The 17,437-nt window shown below is 33.4% G+C and overlaps 2 protein-coding genes across 3 annotated transcripts in view; one reads left to right on the forward strand and one right to left on the reverse strand.

Annotated features, from left to right (window-relative positions):
* On the forward strand, positions 1-7,058 carry LOC113046786 (SEC14-like protein 1). Its single transcript, XM_026207770.1, has 6 exons — positions 1-216; positions 511-645; positions 1,080-1,214; positions 6,129-6,380; positions 6,497-6,675; positions 6,809-7,058. Exons 1-6 carry the CDS (start codon positions 16-18, stop codon positions 6,912-6,914), a joined length of 1,008 nt encoding a protein of 335 aa, XP_026063555.1. The 5' UTR covers positions 1-15; the 3' UTR covers positions 6,915-7,058.
* A 4,377-nt stretch (positions 7,059-11,435) lies between these two features.
* Positions 11,436-17,437, reverse strand: part of LOC113046785 (NACHT, LRR and PYD domains-containing protein 3-like) — a 33,845-nt gene continuing 27,843 nt past the window's right edge. For both annotated transcript variants that reach the window (XM_026207766.1, XM_026207767.1), the window contains exons 7-8: positions 12,654-12,700; positions 11,436-12,554 (exon numbers count right to left, since the gene is read on the reverse strand). In XM_026207766.1, the coding sequence (XP_026063551.1) occupies positions 12,010-12,554; positions 12,654-12,700 (592 nt within the window). In that variant the 3' untranslated portion in view covers positions 11,436-12,009. The remainder of the gene's footprint in view (positions 12,555-12,653; positions 12,701-17,437) is intronic.

The raw sequence follows: 17,437 nt of genomic DNA on the forward strand, positions 1-17,437 counted from the left end.
CTACCCTGATAAGTAATGATTGCTTCTATGTTTGTGTTGTGTAGTTGTTGGACGTGTCTGGTGGATCTGGAGGGGTTAAATATGAGACATCTGTGGAGACCAGGAATCAAAGCCTTGCTGAGGATGATAGAGCTTGTAGGAGCCAACTACCCTGAGACTCTGGGACGTCTCCTAATACTGAGAGCACCCAGAGTGTTTCCTGTGCTCTGGACTTTGGTAAACACACACAAACATAGGATTTCACATTGTGACACACTTAGCAGATTGAAAGAATGTTAACAGATAGTTGACAATACTGGGAAAGACTGAGATAAGCACATACCCAGTCTTTATTTAATGTTTGTTAATTGTTCGGTCTACACACTGACCCTTCAGAGTAAAATGTCATGTTAGCATGGAGTCTTTCTTAATTGCCAGGCTTCTGTAAATGTCATGCTTGCCTGGGCCTTTGTTAGCAGTGCTAATGAAAAATGACCCGCTGATTTCTGTTGCACCCTGTTCTGCGCTCAGGTGAGTCCATTCATCGACGAAAACACACGGAAGAAGTTTCTCATCTATGCTGGGAATGACTACCAGGGGCCTGGAGGTCTGGTGGACTACATCAACAGAGACTTCATCCCTGACTTCTTAGGAGGAGACGCTCTGGTGAGTCTGTTGCTGGTGAGATCTGACATGTTTAAACTCTGATCGGTCGAGACACTTTCTGATACAGTGGGGTCACCGAACTGGAGCGTCAGACAGATCTGTGCATCATTTGTTTAAAAGAGATAGGACACGTCACACGCTCTTCTTACACCAGCAAGTCATTCTCAAATAATTATTTGCATAATTATATTTAAATATTGTTTTATTTGTGCATATTATGAGAGGTTTGTGTCAAACAGACACTCATCTAATTCATTTCAGTGTTAAACACATGTGAAAAAACAACACTGTTGTATACTTTTAAAAAGAGAACTGAATTATAGATTTTAAAAGAATACACTTACAGCACACGTGTAGCTGTATGTTTATTCAGACAGGCATGAAAACAACCGGATGTCACTCGAATCTAACTGTGTTTCTGTTGTTTAATTCAGTGTGATGTTCCTGAGGCTGGTCTGGTTCCCAAGTCTCTGTATCGTACGGCTGAGGAGCAGGAAAACGAGGATCTTAAACTGTGGAGCGAAACCATCTACAAGAGCGCGAGTGTGTTGAAGGGAGCTCCACACGAGGTACAGCTCATCCACAGACGATACTCAACAATATACAGTTTCTGCTGTTTACTTCAGCTGTGAGAAGTTTATTACACAAACTGTATTTTGATGACCGGCGCCATCTGTGGGTCATAACAAGACATGCAGCGTGAAAGTCAAACACTGTTAGTCTAGCCCTGTAAAAAAAAAAAAAAAAAGGTTAGGTATTTTTGATGTTGGTTAATTCTGGTTTATGCTGATCCTTTGTCAGTACATGACCAGCATTAACCAGCAAAGGACCAGCATGAACCAGCATCCCAGTGTCAAAACATACCTAACCAGCATATCTGTCATTTAGTGTAAGATGCCCATTTACATTTAGTCATTTAGCAGACGCTTTAATCCAAAGCCACTTACAAAGGAGGACAATGGAAGCAATCAAAAACAACAAAAGAGCAATGATATATAAGTGCTATAACAAGTCTCAGTTAGGTTAACACAGTGCACGTAGCAAGGGATTTTAAATAATACAATAAAAAAAAAAAAATCAAAATAGAAAAATGATAGAGCGAGATAGTGTGAGAGGTCTTTTTTATGTAGAATTAGAATAGAATTAAAATAGTGAGTGTTAAAGTTAGAGGGTCAAATAAAGATGGAAGAGATGTGTTTTAAGCCAATTCTTGAAGATGGCTAAGGACTCAGCTGCTCGGATTGAGTTGGGGAGGTCATTCCACCAGGAGGGAACATTTAACAGTCCCTCCAGAAAAACACAGATTTTTTTTGTGATTTTTGCGGGCAAAAATCCTTGATTTTGCGGCACGTTTTCTTAAAAAATGCGATGGAATATGCAGGATATTTTTGCAATTTTATGCGATGAAATTGCCTGAACTTGTAAAAACTGCAGTTTGATGAAAAAGAGAAAAAAGACCTTTTTCTCACTAGGCTACTACCTTAATGTAAAGAGTAATTTCTTATTACTTCCTAATATAAGCAAGCATACTAAATCACAGAATATTTAAGTTGCAATCTCTTACTGCAACGTAAATTATTTTACATACTACTAATATAATTACAACTGTAAATTTTTGGTACTGTTCTGTAACAAAAAAGTGCAATCTTACAACTGTAAAGTTGCATCAACTTCTGAATGAAACTACAACAGTGTTAGTAGCAAAGTGAGAAGGGGGTGTTGGGGGAATCACCTTTTTTTCTCTATTTCATCAAACCGCAGTTTTCGCAAGTTCTCGCAATATAATTTGGCTCCACTGTCATGTAACAAATCGGGAAACTGCTTCACGCGTTCTTTTGCGCTTATTTTTGTTGGCAAAGAATGATTTGCGTGCTTCAAGTTTCACCCTGGTTTCACCGCAGGGTTTTTTTTTTTTTATGCTTTATTTAGTGACAATTCACACACAAATGAACAATAAAAGCAAAAATATAAATACTGTATATTCAACCTGACAATAATTGTGAAAAAAAGAAAAAGTAAATACTAAATAAATCAACAAACAAAAAACAAAAATAAGAACTATATACAGAGGGGTATTAAAAACAAATCCATATTTCCAACTACAAAAAAGTATACAAAAGTCCTTAAAAAGGATAACGTTTCAAGGCTTTACAACAATCTATAGTCTTTTTTTGCTTTGGAGTTCCTTACACATTCCATCACTTTAAGATACTGACGTAACTCAAATTTAAATTGTAAAAAATTAGGTGTACTCTTTGACCATCGACATTTATGAATGTGATATTTCGCTAATATAATAAACAAATTAATAACAAAATAGAATGTATTCTCTAAAGGCTTATCATAATAAAATAAAACATTCTTTTCTTCTAAAGTAATGTCAATTCCTGAAATCTCTTCAAAGAAGATCCTAAAATCATACCAGAATAATTTAGTACAAATACAATCAAAAAAAAAAGATGACATATACTTTCATCATTCAAACTCATACAAAAGACACATTTCAAATCAATATCCTTCTTAAATCTTTTAATAACCTCATTTACTGGATAAATACAATGAATAATTTTAAATGAAACCTCGCGAATCTTATTGATGACACAGTATCTCCTGGAGATTATAAAAGCCTCCTCCCAATTAATGTCCTTAAAGCGAAAATTCCAAAAACTTTTAGCTGGGGGTATTCTAAATGGCCGACAAATCTGTCTAAGAAAATTATTATTGCATTTTTTATCAAGAATACTTATACCATCTAACTTTACATTTAAGTCATTAGTTATGTTCAAATCAAAAGCATCAGCATCTCGCATCAACTGAAGAAGACCAGAAGGTATAGCATCAAAGACCACTGCATAATCCTTTGCAGAAATTGGAAGTTTAAACTTATTTAAAAATTCTCCATATGAAAGTAAAACACCATCAGGACGAAACAACTGTGTCACCAATATTATATTATTTCTGATCCAATAATCGAAAAAAAGTGTCTTATTCTTATATTTAATATCTTTATTGTTCCAAATCAAACACCTGTGGGGAGAGAAATTGTGTTTGTACACCAACAACCAAGATAATAGAGCTTGTCTATGAAAGTTAGACAGCTTAAGGGGAATTTTATTAATATCAAAGTTACAATTGAGGAGAAAATTAATACCGCCAATTTTCACCGCGGGGTTTGCAGATGATGTTCACGTCACTCAATTACGTCACTTCATAAGGTTCCCATGGCAATAGGGGAAAATGGCACTTTACTTTTGTGAGTTTTTTGCAACGAAAATACAGGGATTATGAAATCATGCTAGCCCTGCATATTTTGCTTTCTGAAATCGGTAATTTATGCGGCAAAAGAGCTGCGTATTTATAAAAAATGCGACCCCGCATAAATATGCGGCCTTTGGCTGATTATGCATGAAATCAAGCTATCGCATAATTGCGTTTTTCTGGAGGGACTGAAAATTGAATTTAAGAGTCCGTCAAAGTGACTTTGTGCTTCTTTGGGATGGCACAATCAAGCGACGTTCACTTGCAGAACTCAAGCTTCTAGAGGGCACATAAGTCTGAAGTAATGAATTTAGGTGAAGGGGTGCAGAGCCAGTGGTGGTTTTGTAGGCAAACATCAATTCCTTGAATTTTATATGAGCAGCTATCGGTTGCCTGTGCAAATTGATAAACAGGTGTGACGTGTATTCTTTTCAGCTCATTAAAAATTAATCTTGCTGCCATGTTCTGGATTAATTGTAAAGGTTTGATAGAATTGGCTGGAAGACCTGCCAAGAGAGCATTGCAGTAGTCCAGCCTGGACAGAACAAGAGCTTGAACAAGGAGTTGTGAAGCATGTTCTGAAAGAAAGGGCTTGATCTTCTTAATGTTGAATAAAGCAAATCTGCAGGGTTGATGTGCCTAACTTGATGTTGAAATTGTGATGAAATTATGGATTTGCTAGAACCACAAGCAGTTCTGTCTGTACAAGATTGACTTGAAGGTGATGGTCCTTCAGATCATCCAGTAAGAAATGTCTGTTAGACAAGCTGAGATGCGAGCAGCTACCGTCAGATCGTCAGGATGGAATGGGAAGTAGAGTTGAGTGTCAACAGCATAGCAGTGATATGAAAAGCCATGTTTCTGAATGACAGAACCTAATGATGCCATGTAGACAGAGAAGAGAAGGGGTCCATGAACTGAGCCCTGAGGCACCCCAGTAGTTAGATGTTGCGACTTGGACACCTCACTTCTCCAAGATACTTTAAAGGACCTATCTGATAAAGAAAACTCAAACCACTGGAGTGCGGTTCTTGAGATGCTCTTTGTCAGTAGGGTTGACAGGATGTTCTGGTGGTTAACAGTGTCAAAAGCAACTGACAGATCAAATGTTTTAAAAAGCACGCAACAGTTAGACAAATTGATAATGTTGTTATGGTAGTATGTCCTTTTAGCAGTGGAGACATTAGCAGAGAAGGAATAGAGGAGTGACTGATGCACATTAAGGTCAGTAGTATTTTTGGATTTGCGCCACACGCTTTCGGCAGCTCTAAGCTTAGAACGGTGTTCGCGTATAACATCATATGACCAAGCGGCAGAAGGGGTGTTACGGGCTGCCCTGGAAGACAAGGGGCAAACAGTGTCTAAACAAGATGTAAGAGTGGAGTAGAAAGTATCTGTCGCACTGTTAGCATCAAAAGATGTTTATGGGAAGGAAGTGAAGCTGAAACCATTGCAGATAGCCGGGAGGGTGAGAGTGAGCGTAGGTTATGTCGAAAGATGACATGTGGAGGGGTAAGTGATGTGTGAGGGACCACGTTGAGGTTAAGAGTGAGGAGGAAGTGATCCGACGTGTGCAGTGGAGTAACCAGTAAATGATCAGTGGAGAAGTGTCATGTATAAATAAGGTCCAGTTAGTTACCTAATTGTTGAGCAGCAGTAGTTGACACTCGGTTGAGATCAAAAGAGGCAAGCAGAGTGTGGAAATCAGCCAACAGAGGTTTATCTAGGTGGATGTTGAAATCTCCAAGCATAACTCAGGAATTACCATCCTCAGGAAAGGTTGAGAGCAACACATCTAATTCATCCAAAAATTTACCTAGTGGTCCTAGGGGTCGATAGACAACGACAAAATGTATTTTAAGAGGTAGGTAACAGTAACTGAATGATATATATGCAAAATTTGAGGTGAGGTTCACTTTTTAATAAAAGCATTAAACTTGGTCCAATATTACAGGTTAGAAATGGAGCCATCTCAAAAACGGCTAGTGGTTGCCATGGTGACAATTTGACATTCCGCCATAACCAAATTATGAATTTTGGGTCATATCTCCTGAACCAAACGTGATATCAGAGGAAAGGTGATGTGTACCTGTATGTTTTGATGGTCTATGATTACAATGAGAGCATACACAGCAACATAAACTGTTCAGGTGAAGAGTTAATGGGGAAATCAGCAGTGTGAGGAGGAAATAACAGATTTAATAACATACTTAATTTGTGTCCAGGTGCTGATCGAGATTACAGAAGTATCGTCTGTCATTACGTGGGACTTTGATGTGTGTAAAGGAGACGTGATCTTCAACATCTATCACTCCAGAAGAGCTCCTCAGCCAGTTAAAAGAGACGGTCTGAGCGCACACAACCTCGCCTGTCCCGCCGGAAACAACGTCCAGCTGATCGACAGATCCTGGATGCTGGGACAAGACTACAGCATGGTGGAGACGGCCCTGAGCTGCCGAGAGGGAGAGAGCGTACAGGTGCGGAGTCTCATGAACCCTGTCACAACATCAACATGGCTCATATTTCACTACAAAACACACTGCAGGAGATGAGACACACTTCTTTCTGCTCTGATCCACTTCTGTCCCATCAGGGATCTCATGTGACGCGCTGGCCTGGTTTCTACATCCTGCAGTGGCGTCTTTACAGCAGTCCATCATGCACTTCTTCCAGTCGGCCGCGTGTAGATGATGTTCTGGCCTCTCTGCAGGTCTCCTCACACAAATGCAGAGTCATGTATTTCACAGAGGTGCTGCTCTCCACTGACTTCAGGTCAGTATCATTACACCGCAAAGTGCTTAGCATTAAAACACCATTAACTGAAATAGCACACCTTCTCAAAATATGATCTGGACGTCTGGATGTTTTCTGTAAAGGCGTGTGTGTGTGTGTGTGTTTGTATCAGGGGCTCCATGAGCAGCCTGGAGTCGAGTCACAGCGCTTTCTCTCTGCTCAGTGCCGCCACCAGCTCCTCCAACCAATCACAGACAGAGTCAAGCGTCTCAAGATAGCAGGAAAACAAGACGCTTCTGTGACTGTAGCTCTGCAGGAAATGATGAAGGATCATGTGACGCAGTGAAACATCAAAACACAACAAGCGTCTGCATGAGTGCTGATCTTTAGCATCAAAAACTGCAGGCTTGATGGAAATTATGTGTGTTTATGTATATTGTTACAAATACATTTGTAAATGTTGTTAAAAAACAAATAAAGAAACAAACTAAAAACTTACATTTCAAGCATCAATTGTGAAACAAAATGAAATAAATTATTTTTATATAAAAATAGGTCGTATTGTGTAAATAGTGTGTATTTTCATAAAATCTGTTTTACACTGATTTTCCACAAAAAAAAAAAAAAAAACGTACTTTTCAAGGATCAAGTGTGACCCAAAAGTCACAGGTGATAAAAAAGGTGATAACAACTGTATAAATATAGCATAGTATTACAGAATCTCCTCAAAATTAAAAAAAAAAAAAAAAAAACTAAAAATATTATTGAATAAAAATGTGTTGCTTTAATCTTCCTAAAAACAAAAATGAAGGAATTTAATTCATTTTCATGGGAGAAAAATAGATGATAAAAACTGTTTAAATATTGCGTAGCATTATAAAATCTCCTCAAAATTCAAAATAAAAAACTAAAATAAAATACTGAATAAAAATGTATTACTTTAATCTTCCTAAAAAAAAGAAAAAAACACTTAATTTCAAGCACCAAGTGTGACCCAAAAAAGGAGTTTCATTTATTTTCATGGAAGATAAATAGATGATAAAAACTGCATAAATATTGCGTAGAATTATAAAATCTCCTTAAAATTCAAAATAAAAATATTTTTGAATAAAAATTTATTACATTAATTTTCATAAAAAGAAAGAAAATAATACATAAATAAAAATAAAAACCACTTAATTTCAAGCACCAAGTGTGACCCAAAAATGAAGCAGTTTAGAGTTTAATTTATTTTCATGGAAGAAAAATAGATGATAAAAACTGTATAAATATTGTGTAGCATTATAAAATCTCCTCAAAATTCAAAATAAAAAACTAAAAATATTGTTGAATAAAAATGTATTACTTTAATTTTCCTAAAAAACAAACAAACAAAAAAACTTAAATTCAAGCACCAAGTGTGACCGGATTAAAACGGTATAAATATTTCATACTATCATAAAATCGCCTAAAAATTCAAGATAAAAACTAAAAATATTACTGAATAAGAAAATGTATACAATAATTTTCTAAAAAAAAATGGAATCTCTTCAAAATTCTAACAAAAAAAACCGAAAAATATTTTTGAATAAAAATTTATTACTTTAATTTTCCTAAAAAACAATACAAACAAACAACAACAACAACAACAACAAAAAAACACTTAATTTCAAGCACCAAGTGTGACCCAAACAAGGAGGAGTTTCATTTATTTTCATGTAAGAAAAATAGGTGATAAAAACTGTTTAAATATTGTGTAGAATTATAAAATCTCCTAAAAATATTTTTGAATAAAAATGTATTACATTAATTTTCATAAAAAGAAAGAAAATAAGAAATATATAAAAATAAAAACCACTTAATTTCAAGCACCAAGTGTGACCCAAAAAAGGAGGAGTTTAGAGTTTAGTTTATTTTCATGGAAGAAAAACAGATGATAAAAACTGTAAAAATATTGCGTAGCATTATAAAAATCTCCTCAAAATTCAAAATAAAAAACTAAAAATATTGTTGAATAAAAATGTATTACTTTAATTTTCCTAAAAAAACAAAAAACACTTAATTTCAAGCACCAAGAGTGACCCAAAAATGGAGGAGTTTAATTTATTTTCATGGAAGAAAAATAGATGATAAAAACAGCATAAATATTGAGTAGAATTATAAAATCTCCTTAACATTCAAAATAAAAAAAACTAAAAATATTGTTGAATAAAAATGTATTACTTTAATTTTCCTAAAAAAACAAAAAAACACTTAATTTCAAGCACCAAGAGTGACCCAAAAAGATTAGAGTTAAATTTGTTTTCATGGAAAAAAAAAGGTGATAAAAACTGTATAAATATAGCATAGTATTACAGAATCTCCTCAAAATTCAAAATAAAAAAAACTAAAAATATTATTGAATAAAAATGTATTACTTTAATTTTCCTAAAAAGAAAGAAAATAGGAAATAGATAAAAATAAAAAACACTTAATTTTCAAGCACCAAGTGTGACCCAAAAATGAAGCAGTTTAGAGTTTAGTTTATTTTCATTGAAGATAAATAGATGATAAAAACTGTTTAAATATTGAGTAGAATTATAAAATCTCCTTAAAATTCAAAATAAAAAACTAAAAATATTGTTGAATAAAAGTGTATTACTTTAATCTTCCTAAAAAAACAAAAAACACTTAATTTCAAGCACCAAGAGTGACCCAAAAAAGAGGAGTTTAATTTATTTTCATTGAAGATAAATAGATGATAAAAACTGTATAAATATTTCATACTATCATAAATTCACCTAAAAATTCAAGATAAAAAACTAAAAATATTTCTGAATAAGAAAATGTATACAATAATTTTCTAAAAAAAAAAAAAAAAAAAAATATATATATATATATATATATATATATATATATATATATATATATATATATATATATATATATATATATATATATTATTGAATAAAAATGTATTACTTTGATTTTCCTAAAAAAATACAAACAAACAAACAACAACAAAAAAAACCACTTTATTTCAAGCACCAAGAGTGACCCAAAAAGTTTAGAGTTAAATTTGTTTTCATGGAAAAAAGGTGATAAAAACTGTATAAATATAGCATAATATTACAGTATCTCCTCAAAATTCAAAATAAAAAAACTAAAAATATTGTTGAATAAAAGTGTATTACTTTAATCTTCCTAAAAAAACAAAAAACACTTTATTTCAAGCACCAAGTGTGACCCAAAAATGAAGGAGTTTAATTTATTTTCATTGAAGATAAATAGATGATAAAAACTGTATAAATATTTCATACTATCATAAAATCGCCTAAAAATTCAAGATAAAAAAAAACTACAAATATTTCTGAATAAGAAAATGTATACAATAATTTTCAAAAAAAAAATATATATATATATTATTGAATAAAAATGTATTACTTTAATTTTCCTAAAAAAACAAAAAAAAACACTTAATTTCAAGCACCAAGAGTGACCCAAAAAGTTTAGTTAAATTTGTTTTCATGGAAAAAAGGTGATAAAAACTGTATAAATATAGCATAATATTACAGTATCTCCTCAAAATTCAAAATAAAAAAAACTAAAAATATTGTTGAATAAAAGTGTATTACTTTAATCTTCCTAAAAAAACAAAAAACACTTAATTTCAAGCACCAAGAGTGACCCAAAAAAGGAGGAGTTTAATTTATTTTCATTGAAGATAAATAGATGATAAAAACTGTTTAAATATTGAGTAGAATTATAAAATCTCCTTAAAATTCAAAATAAAAAACTAAAAATATTGTTGAATAAAAGTGTATTACTTTAATTTTCCTAAAAAAAAACAAAAAAACACTTAATTTCAAGCACCAAGAGTGACCCAAAAATGAAGGAGTTTAATTTATTTTCATGGAAAAAAGGTGATAAAAACTGTATAAATATAGCATAATATTACAGTATCTCCTCAAAATTCAAAATAAAAAAACTAAAAATATTGTTGAATAAAAGTGTATTACTTTAATCTTCCTAAAAAAACAAAAAACACTTAATTTCAAGCACCAAGAGTGACCCAAAAATGAAGGAGTTTAATTTATTTTCATTGAAGATAAATAGATGATAAAAACTGTTTAAATATTGAGTAGAATTATAAAATCTCCTTAAAATTCAAAATAAAAAACTAAAAATATTGTTGAATAAAAGTGTATTACTTTAATTTTCCTAAAAAAAAAAAAAAAAAACACTTAATTTCAAGCACCAAGAGTGACCCAAAAATGAAGGAGTTTAATTTATTTTCATTGAAGATAAATAGATGATAAAAACTGTTTAAATATTTCATACTATCATAAAATCGCCTAAAAATTCAAGATAAAAAAACTAAAAATATTACTGATTGAGAAAATGTATACAATAATTTTCTTAAAAAAAAAATTATATATATATTATTGAATAAAAATGTATTACTTTAATTTTCCTAAAAAAAAAAAAAAAAAAACAATAAAAAAAAAAAACACTTAATTTCAAGCTCCAAGATTGACCCAAAAAAGGAGGAGTTTAATTTATTTTCATGGAAGAAAAATAGATGATAAAAACTGTATAAATATTGCGTAGCATTATAAAATCTCTTCAAAATTCAAAATAAAAAACTAAAAATATTGTTGAATAAAAATGTATTACTTTAATTTTCCTAAAAACAAACAAACAAACAACAAAAAACACTTAATTTCAAGCACCAAGTGTGACCCAAAAAAGGAGGAGTTTAATTTATTTTCATGGAAGATAAATAGATGATAAAAACTGTATCAATATTTCATACTATCATAAAATCGCCTAAAAATTCAAGATAAAAAAAACTAAAAATATTACTGAATAAGAAAATGTATACAATAATTTTCTTACAAAAAAAAAGGGAAACTTAAATTTCAAGCATCAAGTGTGAGATAAAAATGAAGAGGCTCCGAGCGTTAAATTCTTCACATTAATGTTTTTAATGTACAGCTGCATAAACACTTTTTTCCAGCAGTTCTTTGAATGTAGGTTTCAGACACATGATAATAATAATAATATTAATAATGATGATGATAAAGTAATTTTATTCTGAACTCTATTACACTACAATGATGTGAACTCGTGAAAATAGAGTCAGAGAAATATGAAAGAGCAGTGTAAATATGAGCTGATTCCACACACACACTTGTGTATTTGTCTGTTTGTGTGTGTGACTGAAACATCTTCATGATGATCAGAAACAGGAAACTGATGTTCAACTTCCTGAAGATGAGATTCACAGGAGTTCAGATTAAAACACACACTTTCACATCATTACACACTCAACCTGTGTGTACTAGTCTGTGTGTGAGTGTGTGTGTGTGTGTGCGTGTGTGTGTGTGTGTGAGTGTGAGTGTGTGTGTGTGTTTAGTGTTTAATGAGACACAGAGACACTGAAGAGTTTGTATGATAAAGGTAAAATCCAGCGAGTAGAGGTCGAGTGAATGTGTGTGTGAATGTGTGTAAGTGTGTGAGTGTGTGTGTGTCAGAGACGCTGTAGAAGGACAGAGAGCCGCTCGACTCGTCCAGAAACACTGCGACTCTCTTACAGGAGTCTGGAGAAACAGAGATCTCAGTGGAGTTATTATTGTGAAGAGCAGTGAATCCTTGATCAGAGCAGAACAGACTCCAGGAGATATCATTATGTCCAAACACACAGTCAAGACTCGATCCTTTCCTCTTGATTTCTTTATAACACACTGATATATAAACTCCTTCTCCGCTCCATTCAGTCTCCCAGTAACAGCGTCCAGTCAGTCTCTCTGAACACACAACCTGAGGATGATAATCAAATCTGTCGGGATGATCAGGATACGACTGATCCTCAGAGACCCACGTCACCTTTCTGTTCTCCTCAGACAGAACGAGTTGAGTGTGTGCTGTGTTTGGATCCAGTGTGAGATCACAGGCGTCTGAACACAACACACACACATTACAACACACACATTTACAACACACACATTATCAACTCAACTACAAACAACAAAACTGTGTTTCTGTGTGTGACTTACATTTGTGGCGTCTTGATGGGATCATGATCTCTCCTCCATGATCCACACTAGAACACACACACACACACACACACACACACACACACACACAGATCATTTATTAGAGAGAAGTAAACAATGTTTTCACTTTAGATGATATTTCAGGAAGCGCATCATATTATCAGGATGTTGTCACGGTAACTTCTGAGTCTCTAAACTTCGGTTTCATTAGCCGCTAAAATAAAACACTGCACGCTACAAAACCTGATGTTCATCTGTGGACAACAGGCTTACACACACACACACACACACACACACACTGAGATGCACTCGGGCTATTGCTTGATGGACAGTCGGCTAAACCTGATGTTCAGAAATAATCAGATGAGAAATGTATAACATAATCAGTTTATATTTCTCCCAGCAATGTTGAAAAGGAAAGATTTATTCACCCATTTATCAATGTCCATCTAGAGTCAGGTGTACAATCCAGAAACACGCTGAGATTGTTTTTCTAATTTTAATTTTGGCCAGCAAACACTTCTTTTAAACTTTAGATTTAAACTGAAACTAGGAAACAATGTCAATGTGCTAGCTGCTTTAAGTCAGTTAAGTGTAGTTTCTTGACTTTTGTTATTATCAAGTCTTGATGTATCACTATACTTCACTTTACTGTGAGAAAACCTGTCCGTGTAAAGAAGTTATCACTTAAAGTACTTTGATAACCATCAACCTGAAAACTGGAGGAACATCTGCAAATGAAATGTTTCTGCTGTTTGTTTTAAGACATTTTTTATGAGGAACTATATTCCACTGTTATCAGTAAGAAGGTGAACAGATTAGTCCAATATAATATTAGTTCAGATGTATATTTGCTCTATATGGAAACAGTAATATAATACCCTGAGTTTGGACGTCAGCACGGACAGATGCAGTGCAATGCTGCAGTGTAGCACGACGGCACCCATCTCACATTACAGATCACGATCAAGATCATTTAGAAAGGGTTTTAAACGACAAAACACACTCATTTACACACATCTGTGAATCAGAATATCAGATAGTTCAGGACATGAGCAAGTTTGTGAATATTTTACGTAATAAACACGATCTGTGTGTCACACAGTGTTGTGGCCGCGGTGTGTCACGTGACGAGCCTGACGCGTCGCCATGGAAACGTAGCTGCTTCTTTAACGGATGCTCTGTTGCTTAGTTACGTGCATTCTGTGACCGTTTAAACTCCCATGTCAATCATTTCGGTCTTGTGTAGTGTGGGGGGATCGCTGTGTCTGTGAAATATCTCAGAGATGGGACGTTGTAATATGGACGCAAATCATCCGCAATAAAAGTTGAGATTGATTGTGTAATGCGCTTTGCCCTTTCCGAGCCGAGGGGAAGCTTCGACAATATAGTCTGCTCAATGTCCTCTGTTTAGCAGCAATGACCGGTAACAGTTACAGCCGAGTGTTTTTCCTCCTCTGGATTATATGGCTTCTCATATTTGTGGTGTTTCCAAAATATTTTAGTTTTACTCTACAAAACTTACAAATAGTGCGGCTCTTGTACAGCTCCTTTCGCCCTTCAACTTCACAGAAGCCAAAATATTTCCACACGTCAGCTTTTAACGAGAAGGGTGTTTGGACATCGCGCTCAGCCGTTGCGTCTCTCTCTGTTATGTGCACGTCACAGACGGTCCGGGCACTGCACTTCCGCGCTTCAGGGTTCCGTTTTTTGCGTTCCGTCAATATTACGTTATTAGAACTATATACTTTTTTTTTTAAATCGATTTTGGACATTTGTGAATCTATTCAGAATCGTCCACGTCCGCATCGCGATTTATCTAAGAATCGAATTTTCCGCCACCCCTAATAGTAATGTGATTTTTTAAAGGGTACTTTACGATCTGAATTAATATATAAAAATGCTTGTTCGACTGCTTAAGTATTTGTAAAATATAAACAAGCAGTCTCACTTAATCAGAATTGAAAATGAACAATAAATTAATATTCACAGATAGTACATTCCCACAAAATATATGTTTTATGAATTAAGTATAATTTATATATGTGTGTGTGTGTGTGTGTGTGTTTGTGTGCGTGCGTGTACAATATTGATGTTATCATTATATTATAGCTGTTTTATCTAAACTATAACACATTTTCAATGTTGCGTTTCGGATTATTAGAATTTTTTTAACAAAAAAAATAAAAATAATAATAATAGTCAAAATAGGTCTGTCGTGTTACATTGAAGACATGCACATTCACTTCCAAACATTAAATAATGGAGAATGGGATTTAACGTTTCCTGACGAAGTAAGTTAATCAGCTGGCCCAAACACTGCGAGAAGACGTTGCATCCTCTGAATCTTGTACTTTGCTGGTGAGAAGATTATTAAGTGCTTCTGCAGTACTTTTAATGTTCATATGTTGCTAAGTTTGTTGTATATCAGTTTAATATCAGTTTAATAGTTCATTTAGATGAAACTTGATTTATTTAGAGGACACCACTAAAGATAACATACAGCTTTTCATTAATACAGTGGGTTCATAAGGGGTTATTTGTTTATGAATTGGTTCATAAAGGGTTATTTGTTTTAAATTGATTCATAAAGGGTTATTTGTTGATAAATTGGACACTGAAATTGTCCAGATGGGTCCAGCTCAAATGTGTCAGGTCTTTGAACTAAACCAAGATAACTTTACATTGGTGGATCAGTATATACAGTAGCAGCCTATAGCCAGTGTTCATGATAGATTAATGAGATTTATACTGAGTTTGGTGTTATACAATATTTACTATTTATACTGTTTCTGTGTGAGTAAAACAAATAAAGAGTTCTGCTGCAGAAATCTACGTTTGTTCCAACTTCAAGGCTGTTAACTTTTGTTTTGGTTTTACATTTAAAAGGATATTAATGTGTAAAAAAAAAAAAAAAAAAAAAATAAATAAATAAAAAAAATCACAGCCACTAAGTTCGATCATCTGATGACTCTATTGTTGACATGTTTTTACATTACAGAGTCACACACTTGGATGAAAACCTGCTTAAAGAGAGACAGATTAATTGGGAAGATGAAGTGTGGTGCTGATGTACCCAGCAATTTAAGAATTTTAAAACCAAAAAAGCTCAGATGATGTGGTTCCAAAGACTGTCAGCTCAGCCTCAGCAAGTATTTTCTTTTTTTTCTTTCTTTTTTAATTATTACTTTTTTTAAAGCCAGCAAAAAAAAAAAAAAGAATTAAGAAAAGAAACAAAGGCTGGGCAGCATGTAACGAAGCAACGAATTAAACATAAGCCAAAAAGAAAACAGGCGAAAAATTGTAAATACTATGAAACTGTACTGTCACTATCAATTTCAGAAACAGAGTTTTTCATATTTTGCTTTTTTTTTTAAACAAAATAACACAAAAGTTTTGTTTATGTTGCTTATGTATCTTTTCAAGGTCCCTGTAAATGAATAAATTCAAAAAATGCAAAGAAGAATAGAAGGGCTACAGGAAGAAAACATAGAGCTCAGAGAGGAACTTGAAAACTGTAAGACCATCCTTAAAAATAATCTTGTTTGCCGTAACCCGACCGACCCTGTCAATTTAGGACTGACTCAATTTTTTATTTTTTTCTGCTTTTAGTCCGACCGACTTGCCGATTGTAAATTTGCGTTAAGACCGACCAATTTTTTTTTTACTCTTCATACAACTAATACAAAAGCAATAAAATAATATTAATTATATTTAAGTAAGTATTATAAATATATACATTTCAAAAGGCACGTTGATTCATTGTATGTGGAATGTGATCAAAGTTCACAGAGTTTTGGAAAGAAATTAATAATATGATATGGCATAAAGTCTCAGTGAGATTGCCACTGGATCCTGAGCTTTTCATTATTGGTATTCATCCAGATAACTGGAAAATTAAAAAGGACACTCAAGTATTGATAGATATGTGTATTCTACATGCTAAACGGCTCATCGCCATTTATTGGAAAAAGATAGAAAGGCCTACTACAACTCAATGGTTAAGAGAAATATCTTCATGCATAACATATATTCTTAAGGGTAAAGAAGACCAATTTAAGAGGTTTTGGAGTCCCTTTTTATTATTTATTGAGCAAGGGGATATGAACAATATAATAGAGGAGGAACAAAATGCTTGATTAAGTATTATATTCATTTGAAAATACATTTTAATTTGCACTAATCCTATTTTATTTTATTTATCTTATCTGTAGCTATTATTGATTGCAGTGTACTGTTAACTCTGTCTTCCAAAGTACATACTTTATCCAATGTTGGTTTGTGCTATTGCATTTTTCAAGTAATATGAGCCCCAGTGTTTGTTTGCTTGTCTTTTTTTGTTTTGTTTTTTGTTTTTGTACATTATATGTGATGTTACAGACATGTGATGTACATTGTTGTGTAAGTGTTTAAGAAAATGCAATAAAAACAGTATTTCGCAAAAAAAGATATAAATTTCCTAGGCCTACATACAAACGAAGGCTATCTTCCTTAATTAAAAAAAACCTGTGACGTCATCTATGTTTACACTTTTGGTTAACACATGTCACACTATTGCTGTGTCTGAATTCGCTCACTCATTCACTCATCCCTATATAGTGTATGGCAGTTGAGTTCACTATATCAGGAAGGAGTGAACAAATAAATAAGTGAACGGATTCGGACAGTATAGCCTACACTGCGCATGAGACTTGGAGCTGTTGCCATATGTACTTTTATATTACATGTACCTAATTTTAGAAAAGAATACTAATAGCAATAATACTCAAAATTACTTTATATTG

This window comes from Carassius auratus, chromosome 28 (assembly GCF_003368295.1).
Source record: "Carassius auratus strain Wakin chromosome 28, ASM336829v1, whole genome shotgun sequence".
Taxonomy (NCBI): domain Eukaryota; kingdom Metazoa; phylum Chordata; class Actinopteri; order Cypriniformes; family Cyprinidae; genus Carassius; species Carassius auratus.